Raw genomic sequence first — 24,332 nt, forward strand, 5'->3', positions numbered from 1 at the left:
GGAATCAGAGAGGCTTTTCTAAAAGATTTTTTCTTTTTTTTTTCTCTTTTTCTTAAATTATGCAACCTGTGTGAGCTTTTAAAGAAGAGACAGCTGCTGTGTACCAATACATGTTCAAGGGCAACAGTTCACCAGTAAAGGACTGACTGCGGGGAGAATAATGATTAGAGATACTTTATTTTTTACTAATTACATTGATCACTGTTTTTCCACGTGCATGTCCTCCTTCCAATTTCTGAAAGGCCTTTGGAACTTCAGAAAAAGAGAAGACTTCATCAATAACTGGCTGAATCTATAGAATAAAGAAAAAATGTCATCACATTAGCAATAATGTATCACCTTCACATTTTAAAAACTGTATGAAGAAAAGGGGAGTTACTTTACTTATAGTGTTTAGGGCAGAAGTTGCTAAATGATGTAGTCACTGGCTTCTGCCTTTTTTTCAGGGGTCCTTCTGCATGCACAAGGCTTTCTGCTGCTCTTTTCCCAAGTTTTGAAACATCTCTACTTGCACAATTTGGAGCCCTCAACTGGTACTCTTAACTATAAGGTCACCAGTCAAGGCTCTAAGCCCCTTTAAAAGCTGACAGTGTGGTACAACTTTCTGTTGTCCACTATGATAAACTGAGGAAAAGATCTTTTTTTCTTGTATGTCTCCACGGGTTTTCTTGTTAAACCCACAAGTTTTTAAAAGGTCAGCTGTTTCAAAGATACCTACGAATCTAGTGCCTATTTGCATCAGTACATGCCTCAGTAGCCTTAAAGGACTTGGCCACAATGAAGTACAAAATATATTCCCACAAACATTTGTTGCTGAATCATTTAGATATACACTTGAAAACCCAGCCACTGTGTATTGCAGCAGGCATACATCATTAAGTCCAGCTTGCATCGACTGCTATTCTGGCATTAATTTTGTAGAGTAGCCTTCTGGATTGCTTTAGACTCATTTCTAATAATGAAGGTGAAATTACCTGTTCCTTGTCTCAGGTATTAACTCAGGAGTCCCAAACCCTACACTTTCTTTAGACATCGTAAGGTACTGACAGAGGCAGAAGAAATACCAGCTGCTTCTGAAAAATACTTTGTCACTGCTCATCCAAGGGAAGAAGCTTTTTCTAGTCTCTCAGTCCAGTTCTGAGTCAGCCTTCCAAAGGCTAAAGTAAGATCTGTGTACAAAAGTACCTCTTCCCAAAGATCCTACCTATCCCGAATCCCAGAATCCCAAGGGTTGGAAGGGACCTCAAAAGATCATCTAGTCCAACCCCCCTGCAAGAGCAGGGTAACCTAGAGTACATCACACAGGAACTTGTCCAGGTGGGCCTTGAATATCTCCAACGTAGGAGACTCCACAACCCCCCTGGGCAACCTGTGCCAGTGCTCTGAAGTTAGTCTGTTATCCTGGACTCCCCTAACACCAGCCCTATGTATGTTTTTACACTGATGAACTGATCTAATCCTCTTACCAGAGGAAAAGAGTAATAGAGTCTACAGCTAGCTCTTGCAGTGATGAAGATCTGAAGCAACAAAGATCCAAACAGCCCATTTGCTGTAACAGGAGAAGATCCTTGCTACTTGAGTCAGTGAAAAAGAAGGTGTCTTCATGCTTTTTCCTTGCAGCTACTAGCATACACACTGTCTTGTTGAATACTCTAAAACTGATAACTGCCCTCTCCTGGTAAGGCATGCATCTCACTAAATACAAAAAAGAACACAACAACAATAAAGACACAATTTGTCAGCATGAGAACAGGGCCATTTTTCAAAAGGCTTGCTTACTTTTACCAGAAGAGAAGTGGTATGTATTCAGACATGCTGTTTAGAAGGGAAATGTACAGCACTACCAATGAAAGGTTTTCATGTGCACTTTTTCTAAGCAGCAGCACTGGCTACCTTGCACCCTCTCCAACATCGCAACAAATGCATTGTCCATACTCATGTAGAGCCTTTTCTTAACTATTCATATGCAGTGCCTGACCTTTAAGTCCATTCATTGCACTAAAATAAATACTGGGTTTGCTTATATGATAACAGTAATCCAAGACATCAATAATCTACCTATTACATTGCAGTATAGCCTAATCTTGTTACTAGATTTTCTTCTTTATTTTCTCAAGGCAAGCTTAGCAGTAATGTGAAGCTTTTTATGCCAGAAAAGTAGGAATGAGTGAACGCCCCTAAAATCAGAATTAGCAGCCAAATCACTATGAGAGCAACTGTGCAAATACATTCACTAAGTGCCTCAAATCTGTCATGCTGCAGGGTACAAGTCTGGGTCCTTTTTTCCCTTTGTTCTGTCAGGACAATGGCTGTAGACAAACTTCAAGTAAAGGTAATAATAACACAGCAAAGAAGGCACAAAGATAGTAACACTTTCTGCTCCTCAACTGGGGATTAAATGTGGGGCATGAATGATCAAAACAAAATCATGTTTGGTCAGCATCCAGCACAGAACAAAAACATCATCTCAGGTATCCACAAGGTCAGGGATGTGGACCTAGAGCAGCAAAACCACTGAGACAATGGCTTTGGGTACACCGAGCACCCGAGTAAACTGCAGCTGCTGTGACTGTCAGCAAGAGGAACGTGCCGCTGATCAGTAGACTTCAGTGGAAGAGCAACCCTTGCTTTCGTAGCAGGAGTCTGGCAGAAAAGAACAATTCAGTAACCTTGTTGAGCCAAGCACAAGTGCAGCACTTGTACAAGTACTTACTGTTAATGGCAGTTATACACAAAGCTGTACTTCAGTTAGGAAAAAAACTATACAGACACTCACCTGCTGGAGTATGGACACAAATGACCCTCACAGGGCAGGAGGCCAGGAAGAAGGGAAAAGTACTGGGGGAAGAAAGCATTGCAGCAGCACAAGGGATGTGAATACAGAGAATTCCAGGGAAAGGCAGGAGTTAAATTTCAGACATGTGCAGCAAGTGAGAAAAAACAAGACACCTCAGTGTTCTGGCACCTGCCCTCGTTTATTGTAGGTTGCAGCTTGTAACCCTGACAGAACAGGGTATGTTATGTCCTCAGCCTATTAGATAAAGTTCAAGCCATCACATTTGAAAAGCGGTGACAAAGGGGTTCAGAGGAACCCTAAACTCAACCTCACAGTGCAAAACACCATGTGTATCGCACTCACTGAAAGCCCATCTGCTACATTGATGTAACTTCTAGCTCCATTTAAACGCTGGCTTTAGGCAGTGCTATAGAGACATGAATACTAAATTGATGATCCTGACAATCTAGAGCATTAAATATTTTATCTGCCTGGCTGGTCAGTCCCATTGTCTGAATAGCCCTGAAAGGGCTGACCATGTTGCAGCACAGTGATTCACTCAGCCTTTACCATAATCCACTGACTAAGATAAAATTTCTTCCTGTGAACAGACAAATAAGTAGGGGAACGTCTGCTGTTGCTGAATGTGTGATAATAAATGGAGATTAACTGGATAATAAAAACACTGCCTATTTACAGCCACGCATCAGTTCCTTGCCAGAGGACACCTATTTGTTCAGAGAAAAGGGATTAAACTAAAGTCTGTGAGAGAAAGGATTACACACAGCCACATTGAAATGCTTATCTGAAAACAGATTGGGCCTGAAAGGTACTTTCTTCCTCTCCATTCTCTCCGATGCAGGACACAGTATAGAAATGAATCTCAGGTCTCCTGAAATAAACTCATGTGTTTGGAAAAAAATAAAAAGAGTAATTGCTGATGCTGATTAAAGCTATCCTACATACAGCACAGAAGTGGCATCCCGGTCAACCCAGCTCTGAATGCAGCAGGCATTGAACAGGCACAGGCAGGAGTTGACTGGTCAGCAGAAACACTCTCCTCCTAATGGCAAATTCAAGCCCACCCTTTCAGGTCCCCACTTCTATGGTAGCAAGGACAGTGAATTTTTCGGGAGGGACAAACTATGAAACATAAAGGGAATGAAGACGGCTTTCATCAGTATATTATAGCACAAGCTGCTGCAGTGTGAAGCTGCTTCCTGCCGCTGGAGGGAGACCTACAGCTGTGAAATCTCGGCAGAGACGAAGCGAGCCCCAGAGGCCCTCAGAGCAAGGCTAGTTCAGAGCAGATAAAAAGTCCCCTCACTCCAAGGGCAATGACAGTGCATTGGCTCTCCTCCAGGTTTGCAAAGGATGGCCCTGTCAAAACAGCAGGGCAGCCTTGCTTTGCAGAGCACCTCCCTCATTGCTGCTGCCTCCCAGCACACACAGCCTCCTCATGCCTTGGTAAGTCATATACTTGTACACATGCATTGGAAAAGATACTCTAATTACAGAACATGAGCTGTGATGTGCTCCACCAGACATCAAAATCCTCTTGAGGGCTTGCCCTTATGGAAAGACCCACTTGCCATTTTGACTAGCTGAGTTAAAAGGATAAAGGCTGTCTTCCTCCAGAAATTGCCACCTTGCCCAAATGTGGTATATGAACACAAAAGCACAGCTTGATACTCTCTTACGGCCTTCAGTAAGTCTCCTTTCAATGTCAACAAGAGACTTGAACAGAAATCATTACAGAGAACAGTCCCTGTCTTGTAACTAAACATTTAGTTACCTGCTCAGTACTTTACTGTCATTTCATGGAGAAAAGGCTGTTTTAGGACACTGCTGTTTTTAACGTTTCTTCTCTTCAGCTGAGCATCTCTTCCTCAGCTGTACTCAAGTTCCATGTTCTCTGGGTCTTAATTCCACCCCTTTCTTCATTCATCCTTCACCTTAAATCTAAGCTGAGCTTCATGCTGCTTGCTAGTATTAGGTTCTAGGGCCAAACCTCACTGAAGAGAAAGATTAGAAACTGTCACCTTCTGGAACAGCTAGTTCCAGTCATGTGTTGTGGGTAGCTTTTCAGCTATACAGTACTATGGGTTTTATTAGCTTACATTTCAGAAAACATGTACTTTCATCCAAGAGCACAGTAAAGGATATCAGGTACATGATATCTCTGTCCCAAATGCCTAACAGAAGTAAAAATGAGCCAATGATCCAGCCTCACACACCTATAAGAATGGTGGTGCAGTGGTTCAGACACAGGAACGGAAGGCATGTGTCCTGGGGTCTACTCCTACAGTCATCTTACCAACAACTGTATTGACATTGTTTTTCAAACCAAGGTACCTTCTTTCATATGCAGTCTCTACCAGCAGCCCACAGGGACTCAGGAGTATCATCAACAATTATTAAAATGCTGGAAAATAAATTCCAGTTAAGCAGACTCTCGGGGTATGGTTCTGAATGTAGGAAAGGCTTTTAAAAAAATCTAGTTCATTGGCTCTGGCAGAACAGCTTCTACAGAACATAATCAAGTGCAGTAAGAAACTGGAACAAGCCCAGAATTGCAGTGTGTGCCAGCCTAGCCCAAGCTTAGATCAGTAGAAATGATCCTGGGTTTAGTTACCTGCTGAACCATGCTGGAGAACTATTAACTGAAGGAAAGGACAACTCTCACTTCTGGAATCCCCTAGCACTCAATTCATGGTAGTTGTCCTGATGCTTATGCTGGTAATTAAAGCCATCTGGGGCAATGCTATCATACAACAACAACAAATTTTAGTACAGTTACGTATATATATAAATATATATATGAGTGTGTACATCTTTGTATATGAAAGCACATGCTATTATATATGTTATACAGTGTATATATTAGAAGAATAGTCCTGCATGATCTGCATCTCTCCAGATCTCAGCAAATTAAACTCACAACAGACAAGATCTCGCATTTCACCACTGTCCTGGACGTAATTCCCTCCTACATCAGGGGGCGAGAGCTCAGAACACTGGGTCTGACCTTCTATAGAATATGCAATTACATGAGGCTAAAGCAACACATTTGATTAAATATCTGGTATATGGTGATTTTTTTTTCCAGACTTCATTGTGGTTTATGTGAATTTACATATCCAAACCCTAGCTCCCCACAGAATGCAAAATTTCCATTAGTCTTCTTCACAGACATTTTATGATGTAATCACACAGCACCCTCATGAAGAACACAAGCAAGCTCTCATGTCCTGAAGGAACAGGAACAGATGTGTTTTAACGAAAATCACAGTGGTTTTTTTTTTTGGTGGTCATGACAAAATGCAGAGAAGAGAAGGAACTTTTGGAAGAGAAAGAACTGAACAACTTTTTGCAACCTCTCCTTGATCAACATCTCTGGGGACCAGCCAACCAACCTGGCAAGCAAAAGCCTCAAGAAGCAATAAAAAAATACAAAACTAGAAAGAAAAAGAAAAAAAAAGAGAAAAAGAAAGAGAAAGAGAAAGAAAAAAGAAAAAGAAAAAAGAAAATTGAAAAGGAAAGGAAAAGGAAGAGAAAAAGAAAAAAAAGAAAAAACGAAAGAAAAAAGAAAGAAAAAGAGAGAGAAAAAGAAAAAATGCAAGCTTTGCAATTAAGCAAAGGAAGTTGTCAGAATAAATGTGAGTGACTGAAGAGGAGAGCTGTGGAGAAGGACCAATCTCTAGTCAACACAGACATTTAATTACAGAGCTGTGATGCTAGCATCCTTTCTTAGACAAGGAGAGTGAAGGAGGCACTACCCAAGGTAATGTCAAAGTGGATGGTTGTATCCATGTTACTTATTTCCTCAAAAGTAAAGACTAGCAACACAAAACAATTCCACAGGGCATCTCAGAGCAAATGACCAAAGACGGATAAAGGGCACTAGCCCTCATTAGTAGACAAATATTATAGTAGCAAAAGATTATGAGATTTGTACAGCATTGCACAGGAAGACAGAAGCAGGGCCAGAGACGAGTCAGCATCCGGTCCTCCAAACCACAACAGCAGGTGTGAAGTCCAAAGCATCTAATGTGTTCAGTAAAATGTATAATAAATACTAGACACAAATTACACTAATATAGGCATGCAATAGTTTTTCTTATGTGTGCCTGTGCTGTAACATTGATCTAGAAAGCAAACAACACAGAGTATGATCTATTCATGTCATAATCAGAAACTCGTTCTTTAGTCTTCCTTCTGCAAACTCAGCTTTCACCCATCAGCCCATTTGATACAACTCTGAAGGGAAGCGCATTAAGCGACCAGAAATACTGAACACACAGACACACAGACACATCTCTGTACTGCATTTAAATGACACTGAATTTAAGTGAAAATTTCAAATTTCTGTAGGGCTCCATGTTAACCCACATCCTACCTTGGTCCAGCAGGAACATGCAACATACTCAGTCGTTCCTCTTATAATACTAAGGAGTCTTTTGAGCCTGCTTTCCTGCATCAGGCCTTATAAAAGGCAAAGTAAGGGCTCAAACTTTGTAGAGGCTTTCTACAAACTTACGTAGTTACACACATTTGGTATATTTTCACCAAGTACTAAACCACACGTCCTCAGAGAGAAGGAAAAAGTTAAGCAAGCAGCAAAACCAAAGGCTGTCAATGTTAAATTCACAACACTGACCACAAATAGATTAAACTATTTCCTAGCAACCCTTTCAGTGACAATGCTGGCAGCAGAGACCAGTGATGATGCTTCAGCAAATAGTGTGCCAGCAGATCTGTGTCCTGAACTAAAGGCTTGATTGATTCCAGCCGTCTTTAGATGAGAACCTTTTAATTCACCAGGAACATTCTTCCACAGAAAGAGATCCCCAGCTTCTGACATGCGCTTTATCAATTCATTTGGTGAGGCCCACATTAAGCCAGTCCTTACTGGCTCATAATTAACTGGCAGAGTTCATTCCACAACAGAGACTTCCCAGCAGCTTAAAAAGTAGCAAGTATCTCTAAAATCTGTCAAGGAACTACGTGATTTTCTCTGTGCCCACTACTGTTGCAGCAGCCTCCCTGCCCCTCAGTCTCACAATAGCCTCTTTGTAAGACGTTTAGCTGCAAGGCAGAGAAAGCAGCTCATAAACTGAAAATGGTTTTACAATCCCCAGAATTGAGCTGATGTGCAGGTAAATTACAAAAGGAGAATTACTCTCCTTCCTTGCACTACCAGCTCATCAAATCCTCTCCTTCTCCTCACCATTAAAAAAAGCTGTTAAAAGAACTTCTTCTCATACCTGACATTTTGCAAATCTCAATTTCTTGCTGCAAAGTTCATCTGCAAAAAACAAATCTTTAAACAAAATGCCCTTTTTGCTTATTATTTATCCACTGAAAGACTGAGAATCCCTTTGCTTTCACAAAGGAAGATGATGAACTCATCAGAACTAAAAATCTGTATTGGTGAAAAAGGACTGAAAGAAAGAACACTGTCAAATCAGTATGATCTGTAACAACTTCAGGGATATGCTCTTCAAAGCTTCACTTACTGTAACATCACCTCTTTAAACCATCATCTCATTTTAATTTCCTTCATTTAAATCCTCCCTCACAATTTATACTTTCCTGAAAAAAAGTCTCTCATTTTCAGGAGTTCTGCAATTGCTCTCCTCTTCACACAATCTCAAAATTTAGATGTCTGTGGCAGAAAAGACGATTCACTGAAATTTAAAAGTAACTACAGCTGTATTACTCAAAACTGTATTCAATCAAAACGAAGATGTTCAACTACATGAACTCACTTTACTGGCTTCCCCAAGTCATCTTGCTACACTTTATTGCTTTGGGGTTTTTTTTAATTCTCATTTTTTCCTCATTTATTCCCACTTATTTTCACTTAGTTACGGGAAATGATGGTATGATTCCTCCAGTAATTCTCTCCTGCCTTTCTTCCAAGCACCTACTCTTCTGAATGGATGATCTGTCCATTTCAGAGAGCACTTGTTTCTAGACAATAAAGGTCACAGTCTTATTAACATCTATCTAAATGGAACACATCTGGGTCTTACAAAATACAATAGCGCAGGTGTTTGCAACGTTTTACAAAATAGAGTAAAAGGCTGCTAGAATAATGATTATGCAAATAAACAGTCTGGCACTATGTCCTGTTTTTGCATGGAGAATAAAAGACCAAGCAAACATCTCTGTCCTCACTATCATCTTACAACAAGAAGCACATTAGGGCATTCATACATGTATGGCGTACATTTTAAATGGCATTACAATTCACCTGTCCAGATTATCAGGCAGAGAACAGGGATTAAGCCCTATCTCTATTGCATAAACAGGTGTTTCCAAAGAGGCTTTCATGGGTATATTCTGCATTTGTTTTGCATACAGGGTAGGAGCACAAAACAAGGTAGGAACACAAAACAAGTTGTGACTGGTTAAAAATCTGGACAAACGGTAAGAACAAAGACAAGGGCATTTCTATTTCTTAGACAATTACAATTCAGTAGTGTGATTGTATGCAATCACACAGTGAGTAGCATCCTCTAGGATCTTTCTTGATCATGGGATAATGCCTACAGCACTGGACATACCGCGGAGTGGCGCAAAGCTGTAGCCAAGGACACACTGCACCACAACTTATTTACTGCTGCAGCCTCTATTTATGAATAGGTAACTTTTTAGGAGACACAGATTTTCCACTGGTTGTGTCAACAGCACACTGCTCATGACAGGGAAACAGGAGTGGCTGAATTCACAAGGCTTTTATTCTGATCACCAGCACTGAGGTGGCAAATAGAAGCAATCAGGCCTTAAGTACAATAGCTATTCATTTACTCATCTCAACACTCTGGAACATAATGCATAGCAGAAAAGAAGATCAACGCTCATTGATGGATCTAGATTTTACTAATATGTACCGATTTTGAGCACCAGATGGTCTGATAATTCATGTACCAGAATTACCAAGCCATGGCAGATTCTGCTCCTTCTTCTGTTTAGGTACCACATAAAAAAATAGTAACAACAGTTGCCCATATTCTCTACTCACAGAATTTTGGCAACATGAGGACACTGCCAGGACCTGCAGCACCACACAGTCCAATAAACAGGCAATCAACTGCTCACTCTCACACGCATTCTGTAACAATAAACCTGAAATGATCAGAAAAACAGGAATCCATCTGCCACTTCATACCTTTCCCACAAGTTCACTAAAAGATGCCCCAAAATCTTACGAATGCTCATGATACTCCAAGTCACTGTGCTGAACTGGCACAAACATTATACTCTGAAGCAGTGAAATAATGAAACACAAAATACTTGTCACCACTCTGCCAATGCAGATTGTCTAAGACCTACAATAACCTGAATATTCTAGTTCTGTGCACATTATCAGCCAGACTGCCAATCACCCAGGCTAAGCAATTTTGTGTATGCAGATACACACAGTCATGTTCATTCTGACTAAATTAATCAAATGACGCCTCTTAAAACATACCATTTTCAACACCAGAGTTCATTCTAAATGACTGGGGAAAATAAACAATCTTTGGGCACTTCTTCCTCACAACTTAGTAAGCTTTGTGTTTTTAAAAACAGATATGGTAGAGAGAGAGAAGGTAGAAGAGTTTTAAGGATTACTAAGTCCTAAATTCCATGCAAATTCAGAAGTTAGAAACTGCAGCAAGTAAATTCTTAACTAGTTTTCTTCACTGTGATAGTAATAATGAACTACAGCATTTTTCAGACAAAGCAGCACCTCCTTCAGCACAAATACCCAAATAACCATTACAAACATACCTTTCCAGAATCAACTAGTTCTGCAATCTCATCCAAACTTGGGCCACTTGCCATAAAAAATGCCCACCGATAATGGACTCCTTTTAAGAAATGCTGCAAGAAAGAGCACAAATATATTAAAAAATTATGAGAGAAAACTGAAATGGGAACTGAAACAAGTGACAGGAGATCTAGAGAAGTAACTTAAGGAAAAGACATGGAAATGATATGCTAGCATCTGAAAAAATGACACCTAAGCATGTGGATTAAATGTACAGACAGGGATGTTGGGTTACCACCATAGGATCAGGGTGAATTTTGTGTTCAATTGCACAGGTCGGCTAGTTGAGAAAAACAATCACCATGTCTCTGCAGCTAGTAAAAACATTGTTATATAAGAGAGAAATGGTGCTATATATACACTTTCACAAAGGGGGTGAAAGAAACCCAGCAATGTGCCATTCAGAACCTTACACCTCAGTGTCAGCAATTAAACTTTCCACCATCACATCTGCCAAAGTCTTCACCATCCAATGACATATGGCAACTCACATGAAAAGTATTTGGGAAGATCTCACATGCACAAGTCAAGAGCACCTCCTCTGAGTAAGTCATTATAAGAACAAGAGCCATCAGCCATCATTTGCCAAAGAGAGATGATTTTTAATACATGGCATACAATGCTCCCCACCACAGAAACATACACACTGAGAAATATTACATTATCTATGATTTCTTTCCAGCCTTCTCATTTTGTTTTTGAGCCTGCCTTTGAAAGTACTTGTGCAGGACTTAGAATCTCATTCAACCATAGCATCACAGGACTACCATAGCAACAGCTTGAAATGCATTCATTTGGAGAGCAAGTACACATGTTGAGAGAAGAAAGAGAAAAGTTCTAAGAAGCCTCACTGATCTGGCCACTGGCAGAATGTTTTAAGATCCACTTATGAAAAACAGAAAAAAAAATCAGTCTCACCATCCAGACACATGAACATGAAAGAGATGAAAGCCTTTCTAGCCACCCTCAACCACTTTTATTACTCTCTGGTGCTGGAATAGGATGAAGAGAACCAGTCATGGAAAAATGTTTTGAGAGAAAGCCTGAGCAGCCTAAAGCAAGTAGCAAAATTACCCACACTACAATGAGGCAGGGATTTGCTCTGTTTACTATGAAACACTAGCTGTCAGCAGCACTCACTAGGGAGGCCATATGGAAAAGGCCACAGTGAAAAAGCACAATAAGGAATCAAAGCTTCAAAGCACCCCAAACTACCACATACATCAATCACTACCACCCCAACACATCTTTTTTTTTTCAGTTCAAGAAAGAAGGAAAGAATAGAAATGCATCTGAAGTCTACTTTATGATATACGAGGAAAATACAACAGATGCCTCTAGAAGAACCACATGACTAGCATCCAAGCCACAAAGGAAGCCACTAGAGTACTACATAAGATTAAATATGTACGATACCTTTACAGTTTTGGAACCAACAGTGAATCCTGTTTGTAACATGCCATCAGCCACTCCAAGTCTGTCCATATTGATCAGGAAAGGTGTTACTAAGGTAACATATGTTGCTCCTGACCATTTCTTCAGGAGATCTAGAGCCCACTTCTCAGTGGATCCACCAACATTATCTAGGATGAAATCAAATCTGCAGACATGTAAAGAACAGGTTTAAAATCACAATATGGGAAAAATAATTTCATCATAATTAAGCTAATTCATATCAGAAATTTTCTATAGTTTACATTTTAACGTGTCAGAGCAATGAAATAAAATAATCTGCTTGCAAGACAGTGGCAAGAAAGTCCCTAGACTTCAGCTAAATCCCAGCTTTATTTACCGGACAATGGGAATCATGTTTACCAGTTATTGTCCATCCACTGCATAGCAGACACAAGCTATTCAGAGAACTTAAACCTCACTTAAATTCCAAAAAGCAGACTCTTACATGCACAACTACATTCTCTACTTACTTAAAGCTTAGAGCTCTATCTCCCTCCCACTGAGACTACTACAGCAGTCCTGAGGTCTGGTCCTAGCATTGAACAATATGGTATGTGAATGTAAAAACTAGTCTGGACTCATGCCCTGACTAAGAACATCTCCTGTACGTGCTGTTCTCAAGGGAAAGTCAATTCCAGTGGTCAAAGTTACATAAACGAATTACTAACCCTTACCTCCTCACATCTTTTTTGTGACATAATCCTCAGTTTCACTTCCAAAAGTCTTTTTTGACCTCCTGATTAATTTTCGGGGCATTTTACCTCTACCGGCAGCAATTTTCTCCCCATCTACCTATCTGACGTAGAACCTAACAATGCAATGAGTCTAAAACCTTCCCTCCACAGAATGGGTATATGCAGCCTCCGGCACCGGGCCACAGTTTCAGCCTTCCTTCTCACTTTCCCAGGCATGTGAGCCTGTAAAGGCTGAACAGGTCAACAGGGAGCTATGCATCTATACTATTAGATGCACAGCTCATTCTCATTTTCATCCATAAATTTCCAGCAATCTCCAAACTGCAAAAGATATTTATAAATACACCCAAGCAACTTATAAGTAAAAGGGGAAAAAAATATGCAAATTAAATAGAAAAGTTCTTATCTCTGGGAAGGCAGTTTTCCTGCCTGTCTTCCAAGGATGTAATTTCATGTTAAAGTTTAGCCAACCTAACTAACAGTTAGCTGTCAAGGGAAACTAAAATAATGTGAACTAATGCTCCAGGAAAAACTAGCTCACTAGGGGGTCTGAAGAGTCAGTACAACTGAAAAGGGAAGTAGGAGCATCCCTCTCAGTATACCTGACTGATAAGCTTAGCCATATCATAAAATTGCTGTTGATACCTTCCGAAAGGATCACTTGCTAGAATTCAGTATTTAAGATGTTAAACTGCACAAAGGCAAATTTAGCACAGCTTGCAAACTGCAGGTCCTGCCCATACAGAGAGAGCCAGTGCCCTCACAGTGGACCCCAATCCTGCTGACGATCATCTAAAGGGCACATGCCTTCTTAGCAGTTATCAGTAAGATTCTTTCATAGATTGAACAAGTTCTACTTCCCCTCCCAGAAAGTTAACTCAATATAGCTAAAAAGAGCAGTGTAAACACCATATTTAAATACAAGCCACAGTAGGCTAAGTTTAAACAAATGGAAAGATTACAAAAGCAAAAAAAACTTCAGTTCTGGAGAAAACCCCCAAACTACTTTAAACATAACTGCTTTGACAAGATAAGTGTGATTGTTTATCAGAGGCAGCTGTACCCAATGTTACAGAAGAGAAATTACTCTCAGCTGAGTTGCACAGTGGCTAAAGACCCTCAGGCAAGTCACTTAACTGCTTAATGACATAGTTCTTCCCTCTAGAAGAGGGAAGGTTACTATTTACTAACCTCACACAGGATTTCTGAGACTTACTTTCATTTATTCATTTCACTTATTCTTTATAAATGCTCCAAGACCCTGACAAAACTGTTCACAGTCATTGAACAGAGGCATGTGAAAGTGAGCTTGCCTCCACAAGCCCAATTAACTGGCTTAGTCTTACAATGAAATCTGTGCTTGGGATACTCACTTGACAAACTGCATTCAAAAAGGGGTGGGATGAATTTGCTTTACAAAGTAATGCTTTAGAAATCGGGGGAAAAAAACCCTCAACAATCAAAACCAAAAAAAAAAACCCAGTGAAGAACAACAAAAAAAGAGAGAGTTCTGACAGATTGGAGTCAAGCAATCAAAAGGCAGAAGGTCTAACCGCCAACTCCTTCATCTCAGTATTAAGCAACACAAACACGTACAAGGGTAATGTTTTAAGCTGCTCTTCCAGATTTCCAGATTTGTAATCAATCACATCATCTGCTCCGAGTTTTTTCACCAGTGTGCTGGCATCATGAGAACAAACTGCTGTCACGTGAGCACCCCAGGCCTTCACTAGCTGAAAACAAGCATATAAAAAAGAAGTCCAAAGTTTAAAATTTAGTGAAACACTGAGAACAACTTAAAAAATCATTATATAATAAATGATCACCTTTAGTACAGGGACTGCGTTCCAACACAGCATAATTTGTCACACATCCCACAGACAAACAGTGGTAAGACTTTATCAATATTTAAGAAGGTTTTGGGGAGGCAGAAGTTTGTGTGGAGGAAGGAGTGTGGTTTTTAATGCCACTTACAGATATCAGGTCGCAGGATAAGTAAGACTTCAAATAAAATACTCAGTTTGCCATCTGAATCTGACAGCTAAATACATACCAACAAGTACTGTCCAAGTTGCCAAGCTACAAAACTGTCACCAGATCAACCACTAAATATTTGAAATATTTTAAATTATTTTATATTCCTACCTGTTCATTATTTCATACATCTACCTCACTGTAAATAACTTAAATATTAATAATGAGGAAAAGAATGAAGTTACCTGATTTACCACAGCAATGTCAGATTATTTTGTACTCCAAAGGCTATAGGAAAATAAAAGATTTTTCTAGTTTTGTAACCTCATTTTCCGCTCACAGTAATTGTTTTTACATTTACTCTGGATTAATGAACATGGTTTACTCAGAATTAATCAGGTAGAAGTTGCAACTAGTCAGTGGCTGGTAGGCCTTTCATACTAATCTAATTTAACCACCTTATTTATCATGAATCAGGCATAGCATACCACTAAATATTCTCATGTAAGCCTCTCTAAAACCACTATGTTTATGGTCTAGTAACATGGAACACAGTGATGTCATCACCAAACTTCAGTATTTTTTTCATATTCTCAAGAGAAAGATGTTTCAGCATGATACTATACCAATTAGAAACAAAATCCCCAAATTAAAGAACAGCATGAAAAGAGGATGTTCCACAATTCATGTATCAATAAAAGAGCATATTGACTCTTCGAAGTTTAGAGCTATCAGAATGAAGACAGACAGAAGGGCAGCAGGGCAAAGACAGGGAGGGAAGGTTCATTTAAGCCACTGTGCTTTACTTTACATACACTGCACATAAAAGCCTGGTGCCTCCCATATCATTTGAGCATCTGAAACAGTCATGGTAGATGATACATTCTCAATCAATTTTTCTACTTGTACACCAAGTTCTCTTCATATTATGAAGCAGAGCTGACTGAAAGATAACGAAAACAGGCCACCTATTTCAGGTTACATCAATTAAAAGATTTCCTACCAAACTGTGAAATGCGATCTTTCACAACCTACTCCAATGCACAAAGATACAATTCCTTTCTTTGTAAGTCCCTGCTCCCTATTCTAAACCAATACAATGTAACATGGAAAGCAAATAAATCTGAAAAAATGTCACTTCTGGGAATATCAATCAGACCGATCAGACAGATCAACTGCACTGGCTTGCAATTGCGCTATTCCTTTCCTCAGTTCCCTTCTGTTCATTTTTTTTGTTAATATTGAATAGTTTGAAGATGCACCCTGGGCATGCTGGTTTATATTACCTGTACAGCAAATGTACCAACTCCTCCTGAAGCTCCTAATATTAATACTCTGTAAGAGAAAATTAAAATATATTAAATAGCTTTTTAAATAAACTCTTATTGTAACAACGTATTCTAATGCTTCTTACACATCTCTGACATCAAATTATTTTAAGCAGAAGACTGTATTTGTTATTCAGTGCTACTTAGTGGTTAACTCTTCAGATGGCGAATAATATGACCTCACATTATTCACTACCTGTTTCATGTGCCAAGAGCATTATCTCAGCACAGACAATGAGACTTCCTCAGATGTACCTTCCACTAAATCCAGGCAGTGGAGCTGTCAGGCAGTAACATTTATCACCCAAAAACCCTGTCCTTGTCCTTACTTTCCTAAACAGAATTGCTTGGTTTGGGACAAAACCAGTTAAGAGTCTTTCACTCTCCCAGACTCCACTATTGTATCTCCTAAAGTAAAAAAAAAAAAACAAAACAATAAAAGTAAAAAAAAAAATTATGATTCATCATCATTTTATAAAAGTTAGCATTATCTAAAGAAAAAGTAGTTTAGTATCACATTGTTTAGGGAGATTGGGAACTTTGGAATATAGAGAACATAATTTTCCATATAGCATACTATGTATCTAAAACCCCCAAAAATACAAGGAAGTAGCCTTGCCATAAACAAATCTAAGTTCTATTAAATTATCTGCCTTTTCCACAGTAAAAAAAACAGTAGAATTTTTCTAGTGAAAACTGGCACACAATGAAGATTAGGAGTGTGTTACCAAATTATTAGCAAGTGAGAGTTCATTAACTGAACACACTACCCTAAATTTAATGAAAATGAATGCAAGCTCAGTTGTGTGAGAACCTTACTGCTGGCAGCCTAACTTCAGAAATTATGTTCAGAAATTAATGTTCAGAAGTTTCATCCAGAAATTTTAATTAAATAATTAAGCTTCACAAAGTGTAAGAAAGACTTGGTGCCGAAGCTGGAAACAGTGCTTGGACTCTGGACCCATTTGCTAATTCTAGGACAAAGGAAGATCCAAGATGAAGATGAAGTCTTGGCATAGGATCAGGGAACATCATGTTTCTCAACACTTCTGTTTGCCAGAAAAAATTCAGTACCTTTGGAAGCTGGTGATATTCCTGTCTTAAATCTCACTGTGCTGGATGTTGAAGGAAATCGCTTTTTACAGTGCAAAATTGTACTATAAAATCTGGAGTTTCAGTTTACAAAAATTCTTTGAAGTAACCTAAGAGACTTGGCTTTGGTCACAGCATCCATTTTAAAACGCTTCCTTTTTTGTAACTGATCAGATTCCTTTCCCTCCTATTTCACTGATCCAAGCTGCAAAATTCAGATAAAGAATATGAAACCACAATGCCTGCAGCTTTTAAATCTGCCGAAATGTACTTATCCTCAGAACCATGCTTCCAACAACAGATGTCTGAAGCAACATTCACGTTTAGATTTTATTATACTTGAGAAGGCTCAGGGATGTTACACTCAAGATACTGGGTTAGGCCCATCTTTATCCTCACAAAGGACAGTCACAATAAAATCAATCCTTCCCAAAAAACCCAAAAAAACCCCCAAACTTGTCAAACTGCCTTTCCAATTTTATTCCCTGTTTAAAGTGTGTTTCTTGCACTACAAATTATGGAAAAAGATGTCATTTTAAAAAGGACATCTGGCTCAAGAATTCAGCAAATGTTTTCATTTTGGGGGAGCTACTTGGCTTGGATTCTTTTTGTTTGTTTTTGTTTTGTTTTGTTTCCAGTTCAGTAGAAGTCCTTGAGGTTCTTCACACTTTCCACATGTGGTTTGTTCCTATGTTATGTGGGCTATTTTCTACCAAACCTTCAAATAATTAAAGCTTTCTCCATACACTGTGACTTCTAGAAACTCTTCACTTCAGAGACCAACTACATCTGCACAGGATATCCATGTGCCACAGCGCAACCACTCAGCATTTATACAGCACTTAGGACAGCAAGACACATTGTTTGGCAAAACACAAGGAAGTGGGGAAGCATTTGAAGGTGCAGGACCTGTTAGGATGGTAATAAAGGAATACAGATGGTGGAAAGTGCCAAAGGAGGCACAGTTTTGTTTGTATTGCCTCAGGAAAATACAGCCAGAAGAAAACATACCAAACTACCTGTTTGTGAGCTCAGGAATAAACTAATATATAAACATGTGCACAAGGAACAAACTGACAAATTATCTGACCTGAAGAAAGGTCCAAGAGAACCTATTTTCTCAAAAGAAAAAAACAAATGTTCATACTCCAGGCTTTACTCCCTTCTGACAAAGTCACATAATTCAAGCCAGTATTCACCAAGCCCTATATAGTAGCTTTAGTAGTTCAAATGGTCAAAGAGTCAGCAGATCTCTCCAGATGAGCATACCATAGGAGCTTAGACCTTTTCCTTGGGCACCACTTAGAACTCGAACCAGAGAGCCAGGACCTGTTTCAGCTGTGCGTGCCCCCGCAAAAGACAGGAGGTGGGGAGTAGGTGTACAGATCAAGGACTAACATTTTCTCCAGATTATAAACAACTAAAAACTTCCAGTGACTCCGCTATATACCAATGTACAGCATTTCTTGAATATTTCAATTTTATATACATATATAAAATTTATTTATTTGATTATGCCAACAAAATCCCTAAGAGATTAATTCCTGTACCAAGAAGCATTTACTCTATCAAGAAGTTTTGTAACCTCACTCACTTTGTACTTCTCAACAGATAAAATGATGAAATAATACAGACTCTGAAAAGAGTATTTTCTCGGGGTATTATTCAAATTTTCACTGAAACAATATAAACCAGGAGTGTACGTTTAATAACTTACAGCAACAGAATCCAGCGTCTCTGGCCAGCATACTTAAACACATAAAATAATAACACACATCTATATAAAAACCTTTAATTAATATTAATGTAAATGTTTTCAAGAATTTCCCAAATTGTCAGGTTTGTTCTTATCGTGCTTTCTGTGAATACAGCAAGCAAGATACTTCATACTGTTGTTGAACAAACATATCACCTTTCTACTGAAACAGGACACTGGTACATACCAGAAGGTCTCCAGGTATTACCCAGAGAAATTCAAAACAGCGAAGTAATTCAGAACATCTTGGATAACAAGAACATTCACTTTTAGCTTGTGCAAGAATATTGACACAAATTACAAAGGTCCTGGATAGAAGTTACAGAGAAACAACTAGGGTCATAGTGAAGCAGGAGACAGCCCAGACACTGTGAGCACGCTTCAGGTAACTTGTAAAAAAAGAAATCTATGAAAGTGTGTGTAGATGCAGCAGATACTCCTGACATATCAACATGCTGGACTATTAGCTAGTATTTCTGGTTAGCCAACCCTTGCACCTTAAAGAGGCAAAACCAATACACACCGATAGAAAAATCTTGCTCTAAGATGTCTTAACACTGCAATAAAGTACCAGTGAAGTAGCTTTCATCAAGGAATGCAACTGCTCTTTCAAAGTAAGACACACTGTTTTGTGTATACATACACATATACATAGCTATTTACATACACCTACAGGAAACAAAAAGACCAAGGTAAAAATCACATATATAGGTAACTTCTTGCCAAACATGTTAAATTATTTCAAGAAATTAAGACCCAAGATAAGAGGTCAGGCATCTAGACTCCTACTGCACAGTAATTACTCTATGACCTACATTTTTTGTGCAACATAGTAATTTCAATTACTTTTTTTTCCCCGATTCTGGTATTTTTACTTTTGCCTTTCTTTCCATTCTGAACATTTTGCTATCTGTTTACACAAACATCCAAAGGCCAAACAAATCACAAATTTCAACTGTCAGGAGAAAAATGGTACCTGCTCCAATTATTCAATGCATTTTTTGTCTTCTGTCCTCAATCTGCTAATGTCTGATCAGAGGCTGATAAACAAAGCCCATTTTTTCTGTTTGATTTGGCTACTTATCTTTCACGTTTTCCTCTTCTGCATTCCTGACCTCATTAAAGTTCTGGCCCACAGCTCAAATGAGATCCAGTCACCTGCTCATTTCTTCTGAAAAGCTGGAAAACCAGTCTGTTCCAAATGGTCCACACATGCAGGAACTGAGAGAACCACACCTCTATGGCTGAAAGGGCATTTTGTGAGTTGACAAAGTAACTCAGAGAAGATACTGAATTTGGTAGCTGTCCTAGCAGGAAGAAAAGCAAAGTCCCTATAAATTCCTAGAGATACCACTCTTAAATTCTCTGTATATTAGATATGCATTGAACTACCTCTACATAGCCACTATATTAAGGAAACAAGCAGCAAGTGACTAGGTACACTTCAGTTAGGGTCCTCATCTGAGTCTCCCTCTAAAAGAATCTCCCTCAGCAGTTGTGTAGATTGAAGCTAACATCTTCAGCCAGCTGGGCTTTGTGAACGTCATGGTATAATAGTCTTCTTCATTGTTGGACATGTCTTAGAAACAGCTAATTGGTATAAAAATGAACCATAAAGTTTTAGCACCAGAGCTATGTACTTACCTTTTCCCACTGCAATTACTTTGGTTCAGTCCTCCAACCTGGTTAACAGCAGACCACGCTGTGAGACCTACGTATGGTAAGGAGGCAGCTTCCGTGTGACTGAGACACTTTGGCTTAAAAGACACCTGCAATAAAATCAATCATATGTAAGTCACGCAGCAGATCCTACATGACAATGAAATATTTAGATAAGCTTTACTGAATTGCAGATTTTGTATTCCACATTTTCAACTATCTTTGTAACTAGCTGGAATCCAAACCAAGCCAAGCACTAAGAAATAAACAGTTACTTAAACACTGACAAAAATCAATGCCAGTCTTTACAACATTGTTTTTTTGTCTATAAGCCACATTTTTGAACATTTACCTCGTTTCCACTAGCAACCACAAACTCTGACAGTGTGCCCTGTTTCCATGGAGGAATTGCTGCCCACACCTAAAACCAAACAGAAAACAGCTATCAGGTTTTGTGGACCTCGCACATGATTGTACTACAGATAAGTTTTCTTCATTGAAGAGATTATTTTTTTTCCAATTTGCAGAATGTCCTCGCTATTGCTTATCAGAAACCAGTTTTAGATTACTCTACACAAAAATAAAAAAACATTACAAGACTGACTAAATGAAGGACTGTAGAGATATGTGAATAAATTTTACCCTAATGTGTATAAGACACGATGTTTTCAAGACCCCCAAACTATTTCCTCTCCAGGAAAGCCCATAATGGGAGGGGGGGGGGGAGGTAAGGTGTGTGTGCGTGTGTGTGTAATCAGAAATTACATACTAAAACTGGTAAGATGTGAAAGCAACTGCTGATGGTGAAAGCAAACAATATCAGTACTTATGGGTGGCCTCAGATAGTGCTTCTTGGGTTATGCCAGAGTTTCTATCCTAAGTAACTTACGAAAAAAATCACAGAAATTAATTCCTTCCTGCATCCCATATAATTCTGTATTTAGTCAAAAATGAGGAAGCACCATGAGTGTGCACAAATAAATTCCTTTCTTGCTACCACTGAAATGGACAAAAAAAAAAACCCAAAAGAGAAGGGAAATTAACTTGCAGAAGCAAGTCTTGGAAAGACCATGTTTTTCAGAGAAAAAAAAAGGTAGGGAAGAGGACATTTAGGAATTTACTGCTAGACAGGCCTCATTCAGAGTGCAACAACATTAAAAGAACAAAAACCCAAAGAATTTTCTCAACAGGAAAATGAAAGGTGAACATCTCATAGTACATTTTAACTAAACAATTTAGGAAAAAATAAAGATCAGTGGTATCACCTCATCTCCAGGTTTGAAATAAGATACAGACAGTCCACATTCCATAACAACCCCAGAGACATCTCGACCAAGTGTCAATGGAAATTCAGTGTCCTGGCTTTTGAGTTTCAGGGGATCCCGCTTCATATTTAATGCAGTTGCACCATAACCACCTGCAACACATGAAATTAACCATGACATACTGTACTGAGTTTTCATTTATTAACTGAACAATTCAAATTAGAAAGCTCTGTCAGTACCTGATGAGCCTCATACATATTTAGCATGGAAAAAATCTGCAACATTTTATACTTTTATAGAATTTACAAATAAAGAGCAAATCTTGTTCTGCTTATTTGTCCAGGAAATGGCTCTCCATTATAAGAATATTTAGCATATGATAACACTGTCAGAAATTCTAATAAGTCCACTGGAAATGTTCCATTTTCCAACACCATTGTGTAGCTACAAATCCAAAAGAACTCAAAACTTCCCATTTCATAGAATCATAGAATTGTTAGGGCTGGAAAGGACCTTAAGATCATCTAGTTCCAACCCCCCTGCCATGGGCAGGGACACCTCATACTAAACCATGTCACCCAAGGTTCCATCCAACCTTGCCTTGAACACTTGCAGGGATGGAGCATTCACAGCTTCCCTGGGCAACCCATTCCAGTGCCTCACCACCCTCACAGTAAAGAATTTCTTCCTTATATCTATCTGCCTTTTCAGACATAAAATAAAGTACTGCAAAAAGCAATACGAGCATTATTGTAAAAGATATTAAGGCACATCCCCCAAGGTGTGTAACCTGAACTTCCATTCAGTAAGCAACAGCTAAATGCTGCAAACTCTCAGAATTACCCATCTAGTAATTCTGCTCAGCCTAAAACAAACGCTGCATTCGGGCATGTATGACCTTTCAAGTGTTTGCACAAGTCTGCCTAGGTGCCCTATTATGCTAGGATGTGTTTTAATATTTTAAAGGAACAGACACAAAAACAGACACCTTGAAAGTGGAATGAAAATGCAGTTTCTTCCCAATACAGACTCGAAGTACCACTTGTAGCCCAGCAGTTCAAATAGGCCATTCAATAGCAATCCTCAGCACATGTCCCATAACCAAACCCACAACTATATACAAAGATTTTTTAGAATTAATTTATTAGTGGCCCAAACCCAAATTACAGCTCTGTTGGCAGGCTTCCTGCAGGTATCTCTGAATGTGCTATTGGATCTGATTTGATCTGCAAGATCACTCTTCAATGTGAAATATAAGGTCTTCTGCTACTACAACTTCTTGTGTTTCAAACCTTAAAACTGAGGGGAAAATCTGGTTAAATGCATCCCATACAAAGAGTTGGTCAGTGAAAGATACAGATTTCAAGGGCAAAATGACAGCAGCTACCCAGGTACCAACACAGGAAGCAAGGGCATGACAATGAATATGGTTCAGATAATTGGAAGTGTTCCAAGCCCAGGCTGGATGTTGCTTTCAGCAACCTGGTCTAGTGGAAGGTGTCCCTGCCCTTGGCAAGTGGGTTGGAACTGTATGATCTTTCATGTCTTTCCCAACCCAAACCATTCTGTGACTCTGATTTGGTCACATGTGCCAACTTTGTGACAATTTTAACCTTCAGCTCTGTTTACCTCAAAAGAGAGAGAAAAACCCAGCACCCCTCAAGGGGAATGCTGCTCCATGGAAAGGCTAGTCTCTTGGTCAAGAGTACCACCACTCAGACGGTGGTAACAGGGGAAAAGGCCAGGAAACAGATCCCGCTATAGTCATGGAACTAGCAAAAGGAAGCTGAGTTGCAAGCTGCAAGCGTGCAGAAAACACCAATTAGTCACTCAGATTAAATGCTTGCCCCTGCAACATACATGCTCCTGTCTTCAGAAAAGCAATGGCTTTTTGTACCGTTCACCCCTAGGAACTTCAAAGGGGTTCACGATAAACAGGTGGTTTCATACAGGAGTCAGGGCAACACTTGCTTTGAGACCCTGCCGAGACAGGTGCCCACGGGTCAGGCCGGTGACAACATCTGGCCGATTTTGGCCGCCGAGGGACTATATAGAAGCCGCAGTCCAAACGCAACCTCTACCATCGCGCCAGCCCGGCCAGACCGCCCAGGCTCGGCACTTACTTCTCATGCTAAGGTCGATGGGGTTCAGGCTCGCGGCGTGAACCTTAATGATGACCTCGTTCGGGAAGTGTATGATGGGGAACATCATGTTCCTGGTGAAGCGCAGCACGTCGTTGCGGCCGTACCGGTCTATGACCCAGGAGGGCATGACAGACCGCATCCGCGGAGAGGCGCGGAACCCGCGGAACGGTGGCGGCCGCTGCTGCACGCCAGCCCGCGCCGCCCCGCGCAGAGCCCACCCGCTCGCTGCTCCCCGCGATAACATGGTGGGGAGCCGGGCCGGACAGCGCAGCTAACGCCCCAAGAGATCGGGCTGGGCTGCTGAGGTCCCCACTCGCCTCCTGGTTCAACCCTGGAGGCTACACGCAGCCTGCCCTCCTTCCTTCT

At 39.8% G+C, this 24,332-nt stretch overlaps 1 protein-coding gene across 2 annotated transcripts; it reads right to left on the reverse strand.

Annotated features, from left to right (window-relative positions):
- Nucleotides 1–158: 158 nt before the first annotated feature.
- RTN4IP1 (reticulon 4 interacting protein 1) lies at nucleotides 159–24,326 on the reverse strand. 2 transcript variants are annotated; one of them, XM_005154665.3, is made up of 9 exons: nucleotides 23,946–24,326; nucleotides 21,823–21,974; nucleotides 20,910–20,978; nucleotides 20,543–20,667; nucleotides 16,009–16,057; nucleotides 14,345–14,481; nucleotides 12,015–12,198; nucleotides 10,559–10,651; nucleotides 159–292 (listed from the first exon to the last, which is right to left on the reverse strand). In XM_005154665.3, exons 1-9 carry the CDS (start codon nucleotides 24,208–24,210, stop codon nucleotides 176–178), a joined length of 1,191 nt encoding a protein of 396 aa, XP_005154722.1. In that variant the 5' UTR covers nucleotides 24,211–24,326; the 3' UTR covers nucleotides 159–175. The 2 variants fall into 2 exon arrangements, with proteins under 2 accessions (XP_005154722.1, XP_030909948.1); XM_031054088.2 differs by lacking the exon at nucleotides 159–292 and adding an exon at nucleotides 9,837–9,910.
- Nucleotides 24,327–24,332: the final 6 nt, after the last annotated feature.

The sequence above is a fragment of the Melopsittacus undulatus genome, chromosome 3, assembly GCF_012275295.1.
Source record: "Melopsittacus undulatus isolate bMelUnd1 chromosome 3, bMelUnd1.mat.Z, whole genome shotgun sequence".
Classification (NCBI taxonomy): domain Eukaryota; kingdom Metazoa; phylum Chordata; class Aves; order Psittaciformes; family Psittaculidae; genus Melopsittacus; species Melopsittacus undulatus.